Here is a 13,651-nt window from a genome sequence, read left to right on the forward strand (position 1 = left end):
GCTGGGTAGGGGTGCGGGGCGTCCGAAGGAGAGACCACGGTGGTAGCCCGTGGTCCCGCCCTGCCTCCGCTCAGCCTGGCAGCGTTCCTTCGCAGCCTCCTGCCAGCACAGCCAGCCCCCTGCCCCCACCGAGCCGGTGCCAGAGCAGCATTCCGCAAGCCGGGTTGCATCTCCCCAGCGGAGGCTGCGCGGAGAGGCCACTCGGCCGGGCCTGGGCCTCTGGCCTCCCACCCGGCTGTCCCGGGCAGGTCATCCGAAAGGCTTTTCTCTCTGCGGCGGCTCGAGGCCTTGGGCAACCAAAGGCCACCAGGTAGGTCCGAGAGGCGCAGAGAAAAACGCGTGGGAGGCCGGAACAGCTGGGGACCCCAGACTCACCCCCAAGTCGGAGCAGCCGGGACCACAGGGGGCGGGTTCTGAGCGTGGCTGGGGTGCGGGGCTCGGGCAAGGGAGCAGGTGGGTCGGGGGCTGGCTCGCCCAGCTCAGTGACCTCACACCTACCCTGGCTCCGCCCCCGTGGGGCAGCGGGAGGACACACGGGTTAGGCTCCGGGACGAACTTCCCCGCAGAGAGGGGCTCAGCGAGGGAGGGTGGGGTCGCGTGGTTCAAACGCTCCCAGGTCGGCTACCCGCCCGGCCCGGAGAACCCCAAGGCTCTCCGCAGGGCAGCCGCATCGGGACGGCGCGCACCACGCGCGTCCGCGCCCCTAGCCCGCACGCAGGGCGGCCTGGCCCTTTAAGCGTCCAGACGGCGGCCCCAGCTGACGCGCGGGCTCCAATCGGCGCCCCGCGCCCCCCGCCCGCCGCGCCCGAGGCTCCCGGGCCGCAGCTGCTCGGCCGGGACTCGCCGCGGCCCTGCGCCTCCGCCCGCTCGCCCGCCAGCCCGCCCGGCCGCGCCCCCGGGGCCATGGTCGCGGGGGCGGCCCCCAGCGCGGCGCTTCATGGGGCAGCCCGGGCCCGGACCCGGCCGCCGGGGGCAGCGCGATCCTGCGGGGCCCTGTGAGCTCCCAGCGCCGCGGCACCATGGTACGCAGGGCCCTGCCTGTCCCTCCGCTTATCCGCCCACCTGCGAGCGCCGCCTTTCGGAGCGCACGGTCCCGCGGGGCCCGGTACGGGGGCTAGAGCGACCTGACCCCTCCCCCGAGGGTCCTCGACCCTGTCTGCTGGGTGTCCGCAGGGCGGGAGTGCGGCGCGGTGGCGCGGCTAGGGGGTGAAATTCCTGGGGTGGGGGTGAAGGAGCGAAAGGCCGAGGTCTTCTGCGCGAGGGCGGAGGGGGGCTCTTCTCTGCGCCCGGACGGCGCCGCCCCGGGGCTGGTAATGGGGGAGGGGGTAAAAGGGGGAGTCGGATTCCCGCCCAGGCCTTGGGCCACGTGGGCGCTGCAGCCGCCCTGCTGGAGATCGGGACAGCTCCTCAACGAGGGCGGGGGGCGCCCACAGCTGGAGTGGAAACTCCTGTGTGACCTTGGGCCGGTCCCCTGCTGTCTCTGAGCCAGGCCTCTCCAAAGAAGGCATCCAGAAGTCACGAGCCCGTACCCCTGCTCGGCCTGGGCTCTCCCCCGCTGCCCGGGGAGGACCGGATGGCGTGACTGTCCCCAGGGTTCACCAGATGGCCCTCAGGAGTCAGAAGCTTGGTGGCCTCTGCAGGTGTTCCCCTGGGGGGAAGGGCTGCTGCTGTAGCTGGCAGCATAGCCAGGTGGAGAGAGGCCTCCTCAGCTTCAGGGAGCCGAAGCATCTGGCCAGAGACCCACAGCTGGTGGCACTGAGTGGGAGGGGCTGGGCCCACAGCTGGGCCCGGCCACTTGGCTGGCAGTGTTAGGCTGGGAAGTGGCTTTGGAAATAAATGCATGGGTTCCTGCCAGGCTCAGGTGCCCACAGGTGGGCCCTGGTGGGGTTGGGGGCGGTGAGGAGCTCTGTAAGGAAGAAGAGGGTCCCAGGCATGGGGTGTGTGGTATGCAGGCCTTTCACGCCACCATCCATCCCCTCAGTAGTGCAGACACTGGTCACCTGCAGGCTCAGTGACTGAGGACGGTGTGGGGACCATGTTTGGCTGGTTCCCAGACCCCTCTCTTCAGCCCACCTCACTCTCAGAACGCACTCAGTCATCTAGCCACTTGGAGTGCCCCAGCCGGAAGGAAGGGGTACCCAAGCAGAGATGGAGGGCCACAGCTCTAGGAGGCAACGCCTCTTGGGGCCTCAGTTTCTCCATCTGTGCTGTAGGAATTGGTCCCAGAGGGTGGAATCAGAGTGATTCAGAGAAGGACGGATGGGCGGAGCTCCATGCCACGTCCCAGCTAGATGGGCCAGCAGTTCTGGGGTAGAGGCAAAGATGGGTGGCAGAAGGAACGTGAGGAAGGTGGTATCCGCTGAGAACAGAGAGTTGGTATGTGCTGGGCTGCTCTCTGAAAGGGCACGGGCTCAAGACTCCCTGGGCTCTCCCCTAGCCGGCTTCTGACAAGGGAGCTCAGATCTGGTCCTCCCTGTCTGGCCCACCCACCGCTGACAGGAGAACCACTGACGGGGTCCTTGGACCTCTGAGGAAGAGGTGTTAGGCTTATGTCCCCAACTGGGGCATGTCAGCACTCAGACATGGCAAGCTTTTATCTTGCCAGGCAGAGCCTGAGCAGCCACCAATGCTGGCCTGTGTGGGCCTGGACTGGCCAGTGTCGTGTGCTGAGCCCCAGGCCCTAAGCAAGGGATAAGACCAGCCATCTCTGTCACCCAGCTTCTGGGAGCTCTCTGGCAGTCTGATCTAGTGGTCTTTAAAGTCCCTAGGACTCTTCAGGAGATATGGCCTCCAAGACAGTGCCATCTTGGAGCTTCGAGGCCTGGGCATCACCCCAGCCACGCTGAGGTGTCCTGTTGGGAGTGTGGTAAACACAGCCCATCCTCCCTGGAAAGCCCTGGGTGCAAGGAGCTGATGTGGACGTTTTCAGCCTGTTGTCCTCAGTAACCCCTGAAGGTCCTTTCTGGCCACTTAAGTGCATCCCCCTGATGCAGCCTGGGTGCTGTGGCAGAAGCTGGGTTTCCAGTAGCTCATCATTGAGCAAGCTCTTCTCTGTCAATGTGGTGGGATGGTCAGGACACACGGAGGAAGAGATGGCACCCGGTAGGACACAATGCTGATCCTGGGGTGACCCCTAGTCCTCCTGTACTGGGGCTTCCCCGAAAGCCCCACATCCCAAGAAGCCCCACCTATCTGGACAGGTGGTTCACACGGCCCCTGTCCCTTCCCTTCTCTCTGTGGCTGTCCTGTGTGCACAGAAGAGCTGAGAGAGGAGGCCCAGAGTGGCCACCTGGGCACAGGTCCCAGGACCCTGAACCCTAGTATCAGCTGTTCCTGCTGCCCCTCTGGCATCCCCTACCATGAATGAAGATCATTTCTTCCGAAAGCACCTCCCACGCCGTGGGCAGGGGCAGGCAGTGGCTGGTCCTTACCTTCCTGTGTCCTGGTCCACAGTTGCTCGTTGAGAAGACTACAGACTCCCCGGCGGCAGAGTTCTCGCTGGTGGAGGACGTGGCCCTGCACTTTGCCTGCTTGATGGGCCGCCTGAATGAGCAACGCCTCTTCCAGCCGGACCTGTGCGACGTGGACCTGGTGCTGGTGCCCCAGCGTAGCGTGTTCCCCGCGCACAAGGGGGTGCTGGCTGCCTACAGTCAGTTCTTCCATTCACTCTTCACGCAGAACAAGCAGCTGCAGCGGGTCGAGCTGTCTCTCGAGGAGCTGGCGCCCAGCGGCCTGCAGCAGATCCTGAACTTCATATACACATCCAAGCTGCTGGTGAACGCGGCCAACGTGCACGAGGTACTCAGTGCGGCCTCGCTGCTGCAGATGGCGGACATCGCAGCCTCCTGCCAGGAACTGTTGGACGCTCGGTCCCTGGCGCCCTCAGGCCCCGTGGCCCTGGCGCAGCCAGCTGCCAGCTGTGCCCCAGTGCCTCCACCGCCCTACTACTGTGACATCAAGCAGGAGGCAGATACCCCAGGCCTACCGAAGATCTATGCCCGAGAGGGCCCTGACCCCTACTCTGTGCGCGTGGAGGACGGGGCAGGGACCACTGGGGACTCTGCTGCTCCAGGGCCAGCACAGCCACTGCTCTTCAAGGAGGAAAAGGAGGGGACCCCTGAGGAGGCCGAGCCACCAGGCAGCCTGTGCAAGCTAGAAAGTGGAGAGGGACTAGAGCGGGAATTGGGTGCCTCGGGCACCTATGGGCGCCAGGAGCAGTCTCAAATCATTGTGGAGGTGAACCTCAATAACCAAACACTGCATGTGTCCACTGGGCCTGAGGGCAAACCGGGCTCTGGGGCCACCATGGTGCTGGGCCAGGAGGATGGGATGCAGGAACATTCAGAAGAAGAGGAGGAGGAAGGAGGAGGTAGTGGAGGGGGAGAGGAGGAGGAGGAAGAGGAGGAGGAAGAAGAGGGAGGCAGCCAGGGAGAGGAGGAAGAGGAGGAAGGGCCCAGTGAGCCAGAGGATGACGACGAAGCCGATGGGCCCAGCGAGCAGGATGCAGAGAGTTCCGAGGAGGAGAGGGAGACTGAGAGCAGGCAGGACCCCGCGGGTCCGGCAGGGTGTCAAGGTGGCCAGGTGGACCCTCCGCTGCACAGCAGAATGTCCACACGGTCCCGGGGGCAAAATGCTCAGCGCCGAGCTACCCCTGAGCCGGAGGAGGCTGGGCGCAGAGGCGGGAAGAAGCCCAAGGCCTCGGGAGCCGTTCCTGCGACCCAGGCAGCCGACGGACTGGGGGCCAAGGTGAAGCTGGAGGAGAAACAGCAGCACCCGTGCCAAAAGTGCCCCCGGGTCTTCAACAACCGCTGGTACCTGGAGAAGCACATGAACGTGACACACAGTCGTATGCAGATCTGCGGCCAGTGTGGGAAGCGCTTCCTGCTGGAGAGCGAGCTGCAGCTGCATCGGCAGACGGACTGTGAGCGCAACATCCAGGTGAGACGCTGCCCAGACAGTGCTCGGACCTGGGGTGGAGCTGCCTGGATGCATGAGGTCGGGGACTGTAGGAACCGGGGAGGGCGTGCCCAGAGCTGCCCATGCAGGTACATCGGTTGTAAGTTACACCAGAGTGTGCACAAAAGGGAAAGGGCTTGCCTGGAGGGGCTGCCACCCTTCGCTCCCCCTAGAGTCAATGCGTAGAGCCCATGGGGAGGGGGGAACGACCCCTGTGTTAAACTCTGTGGAGGTTCCAGCTCCCTGGAGAAAAAAGACTGGATGAGAAAGTTGGAAAGAAGTGTGTGTGCGTGCGTGCGTGCGTGTGTGTGTGTGGTGTGGTGTTGGGATGGCTGCCCAGTCTGCATCTGTCTGAACACACCCCAGCATGTACGTGTGCATGCATGCATGCATACACACATGCACACACACAGCCAGCTAATTTTCTGGCCCGGGAGAAAGAAAAAAAATGGCCACAGGTAGGCGGGTGTTAATTACCTGAACTAATTGCTCGTTGTGATGCCAGTGGGGAAGGTGTGACCTGGTGACCTGCCCATCCCCCACTCTGCACCTGTTGCCCACCCCTCAGCTGTTTCTCAGCAATCTCTTTTGCACCTTAAGCCAGCCCAAGGGCATGAAGCCTTTCCTCCTTCCTGCCAAGTCTGTGCCCCCTCGGGGGGCTACTGCTGAGATGAGCGGGGACCAGAGTCCAGGAGAGCCACCCTCTGCCCACCCACCCTTCACTGCCCGAGGAAGCCCTAGCACCCTCTGCAGCCTGTAGAGCCCGCACTAACAAGGCCCCAAAGGGTCTTCCACCAACCAGCACAGCTACCACACCTGACATAGTCTGCAGCCTCTTGCCTGAGCAGGAAAGCCTGGAAAGACCAGAGGGGGACCCTGGAAGTAGTACCCCGACAGCCACATGGATGGGTCTGGGGGGGGGTCAACCCAGCTCATCTCACAATGCTCTACGGATGGAGAAACTGAGACTGTAGAGGAGCCGAAGCTAGCTCCAGCTCACACCCAAAGTTCTGCTCCTCTTCCCATAGTGCATAACATGTGGCAAAGCTTTCAAGAAGCTCTGGTCCCTGCATGAGCACAACAAGATCGTGCATGGCTATGCGGAGAAGAAGTTCTCCTGCGAGATCTGCGAGAAGAAGTTCTACACCATGGCGCATGTGCGCAAGCACATGGTCGGTGAGTCCCTGCCAGTGCCGGGGACAGAGGATGGGCCAGCCGCTGACTGTCGGAAAGGCGTACATCCAGGTGATGGGAAGGCTGGGGAAGCAACGCACAGGCGGGCAGCTTGCCCGGTCTGTCAGGATGCCCCGACAAGCTGGCACACGGCCGGCCAGGCTGTGGACCCTGGTGTGGGAAGGAGCAGCTTTTCCTGAATTCCACGATTCCATGTGAGCTGGCACGGTCCTGTCTCAGTGTGACAGCCGCTAGGCCTGTCTCTCATGCTTCCTCACCTTTTGGCCCTCACAGGGCTTCAGGCTTCTCTTGAATGCCACCTTCCCCAGGGCTCATGCCTGGACACAGTAAGGAGGCCTTCCCAAGTGTGATAGCTACCCCATGCTCAGGCAGGGCTGCACATCTTCAGGTGGGCCTGGCTGCGTGTCTAGAGTTCCTGTGTTCACCTTTTCTCACCTGGGCTCTAAGCTCCAGAGAGGAGTGATCATCTAGACAAATGGCCCCACAGACACACTCCCTTTCTTCACTGGAGATTGTTAACTGGATGGGACTGGGACCCTGGGGTCTAGGTCTTGGCCAGCAGCATGCTGGGTAACCAGATTGGTGATCTGAGCCTGGGAGGGCTGTCTCCAGATGTTTTCTTCATTGGCCTTCAGTGTCCCTGGGTCCAAGGCTGAGGCCCTCGCCTTGGGTGTGCTGTTGAGTTCAGTACCACCCCCTCCCCCAAGAAAGTGGGTGCGGGGCTACCAGAGGACAGGTCTGGAAATGGGGGTTCAGGTAGGTGCCCTGGAGAAGTGACAGCTGGTGCCCACCTGCAGCCCACACCAAGGACATGCCCTTCACCTGTGAGACCTGTGGGAAGTCCTTCAAGCGCAGCATGTCTCTCAAGGTGCACTCGCTGCAGCATTCGGGAGAGAAGCCTTTCCGCTGTGAGGTGAGCTCTGCTTCCTGCTGGCTACTCGGTCCCCTTGGATGGGGAGGGAGGGAGGGAGGCTAGGGGTCCCCAGCACTGGAGAGTGGAGGCTGCCTGAGTAGGAAGTCAAGATCAATGTCAGTCATAGAACGAGCTTGGGGGCAGACGAACAAACCAAAGGGAAGACTGGGGACAGCCAGTCAGGAAAACGCAGGTGTGAGAATCTGAGCTTCAATCCAGGGGGTTTGTTTGTTTTTGTTTTTGTTTTTGTTTTTTTTATGGGCATGGAGGAACATGCTCGTAATTCAGTGTTGAAGAGGCAGAGACAGGTGGGTGCCTGGAGCTCACTGGCCAATCAGCACAGCCTGAGAAAGTCCAGACCAGTGAGAGACCCTGTCTCATAAACAGCAAAGGTGGAGGGCCTGAGGAAACATCAGAAATTGGCCACACGGGTCCATCTATCATCGTGGAGACACACACACACACACACACATGCACACATGGAGTTTCAGGTTGGGTGAGCCAGGGTCCATCTATCAGTGTGGGAACACACACACACACGGAGTTCCGGGTTGGGGGAGCCAGGGCGAGGATGTCTGCAGCTCTTCCCTCCCCGCAGAACTGCAATGAGCGCTTCCAGTACAAGTACCAGCTGCGCTCGCACATGAGCATCCACATCGGTCATAAGCAGTTCATGTGTCAGTGGTGTGGCAAAGACTTCAACATGAAGCAGTACTTTGACGAGCACATGAAGACACACACAGGTGTGCGCCCTCCCCCCAGGCCTCAGTTCACCTCTGGGTCCCCTTGTCCCCAAGTTGGGTGGGATGGGGTGCAATGGGAGCTAGGGCTGGCCGTAACACACCTACTGCCCCTCCAATCGCAGGGGAGAAGCCATACATCTGTGAGATCTGTGGCAAGAGCTTCACCAGCCGGCCCAACATGAAGCGGCACCGGCGCACGCACACAGGAGAGAAGCCCTACCCATGCGACGTGTGTGGCCAGCGCTTCCGCTTCTCCAACATGCTGAAGGCACACAAAGAGAAATGTTTCCGTGTCAGCCACCCACTGCCCAGCGACCCTGCCACCCTGCCCACCGCACACCTGCAGCCCACAGCCCCCCTCTTCCCCACTACAGCTCCCAGGCTGGACACCAACTGACACCCAGCACAGGCCCTCCTGGCCAGGGACAGCAGAAACACAGGCTGGGGGCTGTCCTGTGGCTGGATACCCCTGGCGCTGGGCTCTGGTGCATGCTGGGAGCCCCTTCTGCAGCTCTTTGCAAGTTCTACTCCTTATCTTTGGGAGTAAAGGAACAGAGGGGAACTGGTTGGCCACACCCCTCCAGGTGAGGGGTGCTAGAGGCAGCAGATGCAGGCCAGGAGCCAGGCAGGGCCTGGGTCAGCCTCACCTGCTCATCCCAGCTTCCCTGTGCCCCTAACTTACTCCCTAGAATGGGAGGGCTTGGGGAGAATTTGGGTGCACCCCTGTTGAAGGAGTGGTAGACCAGCCCCCCCCCCCAGGAGACCTGTAGCCAGGGAGGCCTGGCAGGGTAGGGAAGAGGCAGAATATAAAAGCTGCAGACCCCCTCTGTGTGGTACAGAGTGGGGCAGGTGGGGGCTGGCCCCCATGGGTTCCTTTTCCTATTCACATCCCTGCCAGGCAGGTTCAGGGATCCTCAGCCTGTGCTGGACTTTCAAAGAGCCCCAAATCCTGGAAGGAACCTCTCCAGGTGCTGGGGACCAAGCCTTCAGGGGGTGGAGAAGCTAAATCCCCAGCCCCAGCTTCTAGAGGTCCTGCAGGAGAGTGAGATGCTGGGGGTGGGCCCCCAGGAGCCTCAGGCAAGCAGTTCAGGGTTTCACGGTGCTATCTGTGGGTCAAGGGACAGGGAGCTGTCCACAGGGCACCCCTGTCCCTTCCCAGCCTTCCTGGCTGGACTCACCCACCAGGAGACACGTGCATCTGTGTCTGCTCCCCAGAGGCCCACATGAGGCCTCCTCTTCTCCAGGGGCCAGGCCACTACCTGCTTCTGGCTGGCTCCTGGTCCCTCCTGCACTCCGCACTGTCTGATGTGCCACAGTTCAGCCAGGGAGAGAAGCCAGTGGGAGCAGGGAGCTCAGCCAGTGCCCAATGCTTGCCCTTGTGAGGCAGGCACTAATAGGTGACCCTTCTCTGTTGTCATTTAATGTCCTTATTCCTGTGTTTGGATGGGAGAGAGTTTCCATTAGCTGCGGTTCCTCGTCCCAATCTTTCTCTTTTCATAAGCTTCTGTTCCTTACACTCTGCACCTTATTCCTCCCCGTCACCGCCTTCCCAGCATGGCCGCACTGGGAAGAGGCCTGTGCCCGCCGGTCACCGGCGGAGGGTGCCACACCCCTCCGACCTCAGAGGCCCATGGCGTTGGGACAGAGGGCTGGGGACATTTTAATCATCAATAAACGAAGCACTTTATTCTGTACAGGTGTGGGCAGGCCCAAGGCGCCCTGCTGACTCTGCTCTCCTCTGGGCTAGGAAGGTCTGAGCGGTCAGGTTCCCCGGTGTAGGCACCATTCCCCAGCCTAGAGAGTGGGGCTGCAAGCGTGGCCTCGGGTCCCTCTGTGTCCGCGGGGCAGACAGGTAGGGACCCGTCTGGCTGAAGTCTCCCGCCTCACTGCCCAAGGTCGGGGATGCTTCCAGCTCCTTTAGTTTAGCTGTGCTTCCCTTCGATCTTTGGGCTTCCACAATGTCCTCAGGGACCCCTTCCCTGCCCCTTACTATTTCTAACCTTTGGCCCCAGTGCCTGGCAGCTCTCCAGAGCTGGCTCACATTTTCAAAAAAGAAAAAAAGCTGACCACCTCTAGTGGTCCCCACTCTTGTCAGTTGCTTGCCTTGATGGCCTTCATGGGGCTAGGGCCCAGGTCTATATGGCCATTCTTCAGGAAGCAGCAATCTGAAGGGTAGAGATGGGAATGAAGCCCTGTCCCAGGAGTTGAGTTTCCCACACCCTTCCCCCTCCCCAGTAGCCTGACAGGTCCTGGGTACTGAGTGTGATGGTTGCCGTGCGGAAGGTGGGCACAGCCCTCTCTCCCCGAGGCTGCTGTGTGCCTGGTGCTACACACATCACCCTACCCACGTGGAGTTCCCTGTGCTTCTTGATGCCGTAGAGTTGGGGTTCATGTCTGGCCAGCCTCTACACTTTTAAAAAGATGGCCAAGTCACTGAATTGGCATGAAGGAACCGGAGCATGGTGGGAACTTCCAAGGTCCACCCAAGAGACGGTGGCCTTGGGACCATCACTTCTGGGAAGATTTGCTGGGTCTCTTGCCCAGCTGGACTTGGTAGGTCTAGTTCTTCCTGGACCTGCTTCTCTGAAGTGATGCAAGACGCTCTGGTCTTGGAACAGTTGATAGGGCGTCTCTATGGAGACCTGGTGTGGTCTGAACCCAGGGATGACAACCTCCATGTCCCCTCATGGGTCTAGGTGACGGCAAGAAGGCTAGACAGGTGTGTGGAGCTTTGAAGTCTGGTTGCATATGACACCTCATGGTCCCAGGGTGGGGACAGTAGGCATTCAAGGGGGATCAATGGGGAATAAACTCAGTACCGCTCCTGGCCTTTGGCCCAGCCTCTTCTTTATGTGTTGCTGCCTGAGTGGGCGTTGCAGGTGCCCCAGCATCTCAGCACACAGCCCCGTGGGCATTTAGGGCACTCATGGGGGCCCACCTTTACCACTCAGGGCTTGGATGAGGTGGGCCCCACACTGCATCTGGGATTTGGGTTACATACAGAAAGTCCCCAAAAACCTGAAGTTCTGGAGTCTGATGTGGTCACCCCAAGGCAGTACCCAGGAGACTCGGGCCACAGTCCCGGAGTCAGCAGGGCCTGCCCATCTCATTCACCAGCCCAGCCCTCTGGCACGTTGAGAGTTGGGGACCTCACAAGTATCCCCTGTCACTCACGCTCTGCTTGGTGGAATGCTGCACCCTGGAGACATGGGTCTCCACAGCTGTGGTCTGTCACCCTGCTCTCTGGTGCAGAGTGCCTCAGACAGACCTGGAGGCCTGATAGGGGGGCTGCAGATGAGTGTATCCTGCTTCAAGACACAGTCTAGAGGGAGCATGTAACACCCACTCTTGGGAGGCAGAAACAATAGGGCTAGGAGTTCAAAGCCCACCTTTGGCCACACAGCCTGCCCTGTGGAATTGACACCCTGTCTCAGAAAACCCTAAGACTCGAAACAAGCTGTGATGAGAGGGGCTGCTTTTGTTGTTTGGTTTTTAAGACAGGTTTTCTCTGTGTAGCCCTGGCTGTCCTGGAACTCACTCCGTAGACCAGACTGGCCTTTAACTCAGAGATCCGCCTGCCTCTGCCTCCCAAGTACTGGGATTAAAGGCGTGTGCCATCACTGCCCAGCCATGAGTGGGCTTCTTGGGAGGATCCTGCTATGTTCCTTTCTCTCACCCCTGCCCTCTGTCCCTCAGGGTGCCACTTCCACACAGGGCCCTGGGCTGTAAGCTGTGGGTGTCAGGGAGCAGTCAGAGTGCCTAGAACATTTCTATTCCCCCAGGGTTTAGTTTTCAGGTTGCTGTCTTTCCTCTTGGCCTGAAGCCTGGCTGGGAAGGCTGTACTTTGTCTATGCATGCGTGGTTCGGAGGCCTGGTAGGTATCAACAAGAGTAAGACATGCCCTCTGGCTTAGCCGTTTTCTCCGGCCTTCTCTTGCTATGACATGACTGCTTAGCTGTGTCTGGTAAGTAACTCAGGTGAGGCTGGGTTCCTCTGTGGTAAGAAGCCACCCACACTTCAGGGCCACAACACCTGTGGCCCCGTGAGGTGTCTGGGAGAGAATGACAGATGGCTTGGATCTGTGGCATGACCATATTGACTTGGGTCTTCAGAATGACGAGCTAGGGTGGGAACAGCATGCCGCCATTCAGAGATGACTTGCTTCTGTGTCGTTATCTAAGGTCCCATGGCCAAGCCCTACTTCCAGATGATGTGTAAGGAGAACCCTAGTGAGTGGCCGCACTGAGGAGAGTTCTAGGAATGTAGCGGCAGCAGCGCCCTCTCCTGCACCGTGCCTTGGTCTCCACTGCCAGGCAGTGGGACACCTGAGAGCTGAGGCAGAAGGATTGATTGAGCCCAGAAGTTTGAAACCAGCCTACATCAAAGACCTTTTCTCAAAATGAATATAGCTTTAAAAATATATGGTGTGCGTGTACATTCGCGTGTGAGCACTCACATGTGTGTGCGTACATGCACACGTGTGAGTACTAACATGGACATGTAGAGGTCAGAGGATGGCCTGCAGTGTCAATCCTCACATTTTGGGGGTGAGAGCGAGATTTCTTGTTTTTCTATCAGGCTAAGTGGCCTCAAAGCATCCAAGTGTCCCCCTATCTCTGTCCCCATCTTCCCTTGGAGCTGCTGGATTTCAGGCTCATGTGCTGTGCCCGGCATCACGTGGACTCTGCCCTTTACCCACTGAGTCATTGTCTAGGGTCTCTGTTGCTGTGACTAAAGACCATGACCAAAGAGCAAACTGGGGAGGAAAGGGTTTATTAGATTTCAGATTATATAGTCCATCATCGAAGGAAGTCAGAACTGGAACTCAAGCAGAGCTGGAGTCTAGAGGCAGGAGGAGCTGATGCAGAGGCTGTGGAGGGGAGCTGCTTACTGCCTTGCTCCCCATGACTTGCTCAGCCTGCTTAAAGAACCCGGAACCACCAGCCCAGGGATGGCTCCACCCACCATGGGCTTGGCCCTCCCCACAATGATCACTAGTTGAGAAATGCCTTACAGCTGGATCTCATGGAGACATTTGCTCAACTGTAGCATGAATAACAAAAACACAGAGACAGATACTGGGGTTCACCCTGGAGGTCAAAAAAGCAAAGCAGTCAGCCCCTGGCTCTTACATCTATCCTCAGAATGAGACTGAGCTGAGAGCTGTCTCCTCCCATTTTACACTCCTCCCTAGTGCTGGGATTAAAGGCGTGCGTGCACCACTACCACCTGGCTTCTATGGCAAACTAGTACCACCACTGCCCAGTCTGTAAGGCAAGCTTTATTTATTAAAATACAAATGAAATATCACTACACTCAACTGAGGCTCCTTCTGTTCTGATGACTCTAACTTGTGTCAAGTTGGCACAAAACCAGCCAATAATCATCTCCTATACAAAGTCATGTATGCACACACACGCCCTGTGTAACTGAATAAGACCTTGGACTTCTTGATCTCCCCCATGCTGAGATGGTAGGCATGTGCCCGCATGCTGGGTTATATGTAGCACTGGATATCCAGCCCGGGGTCATGCATGCTAGGAGAGCACTCTACCAACTGAGCTGTATCCCTACCCGGAATACACCTTTAGTTTGGGGTGGGGGTGTAAAATATAAAGTGTGGAGAGAGTCTGAGGTAAAAGGCAACAACAGCAGCCCCAAGGCCTTGTCTGGAGGTGGGAGAAACCTCCACACTGTCCACAGATGGTCTTTGGAACCTGAGGGAGTGGGGAGCACAGGCCCCATTCTTCCACGAGTCTCCAGGAGCAGCTGAGCAGACCCCACCTTGACTCTTCTCCACACCCGTAGCCCCAGGGGCTTTCGCGTAAAACAAGAGCTCTCTACA

General features: G+C 59.3%; 1 protein-coding gene across 2 annotated transcripts; it reads left to right on the forward strand.

Moving 5' to 3' along the window:
- The first annotated feature begins 201 nt into the window (after positions 1-201).
- Zbtb47 (zinc finger and BTB domain containing 47) lies at positions 202-9,500 on the forward strand. 2 transcript variants are annotated; one of them, XM_038322664.1, is made up of 6 exons: positions 202-310; positions 3,454-4,938; positions 5,985-6,132; positions 6,948-7,063; positions 7,662-7,806; positions 7,929-9,500. In XM_038322664.1, exons 2-6 carry the CDS (start codon positions 3,535-3,537, stop codon positions 8,201-8,203), a joined length of 2,088 nt encoding a protein of 695 aa, XP_038178592.1. In that variant the 5' UTR covers positions 202-310; positions 3,454-3,534; the 3' UTR covers positions 8,204-9,500. The 2 variants fall into 2 exon arrangements, with proteins under 2 accessions (XP_038178592.1, XP_038178590.1); XM_038322662.1 differs by lacking the exon at positions 202-310 and adding an exon at positions 901-1,022.
- Positions 9,501-13,651: the final 4,151 nt, after the last annotated feature.

The sequence above is a fragment of the Arvicola amphibius genome, chromosome 3 (genome assembly GCF_903992535.2).
Source record: "Arvicola amphibius chromosome 3, mArvAmp1.2, whole genome shotgun sequence".
Lineage (NCBI taxonomy): Eukaryota > Metazoa > Chordata > Mammalia > Rodentia > Cricetidae > Arvicola > Arvicola amphibius.

Coding starts and splice junctions, on each gene's coding strand:
- Zbtb47 (XM_038322662.1), top strand. Junction 4,939..5,984: donor ACTGTGAGCGCAACATCCAG/GTGAGACGCTGC, acceptor CTCTTCCCATAG/TGCATAACATGTGGCAAAGC. Junction 7,064..7,661: donor AGAAGCCTTTCCGCTGTGAG/GTGAGCTCTGCT, acceptor CCCTCCCCGCAG/AACTGCAATGAGCGCTTCCA.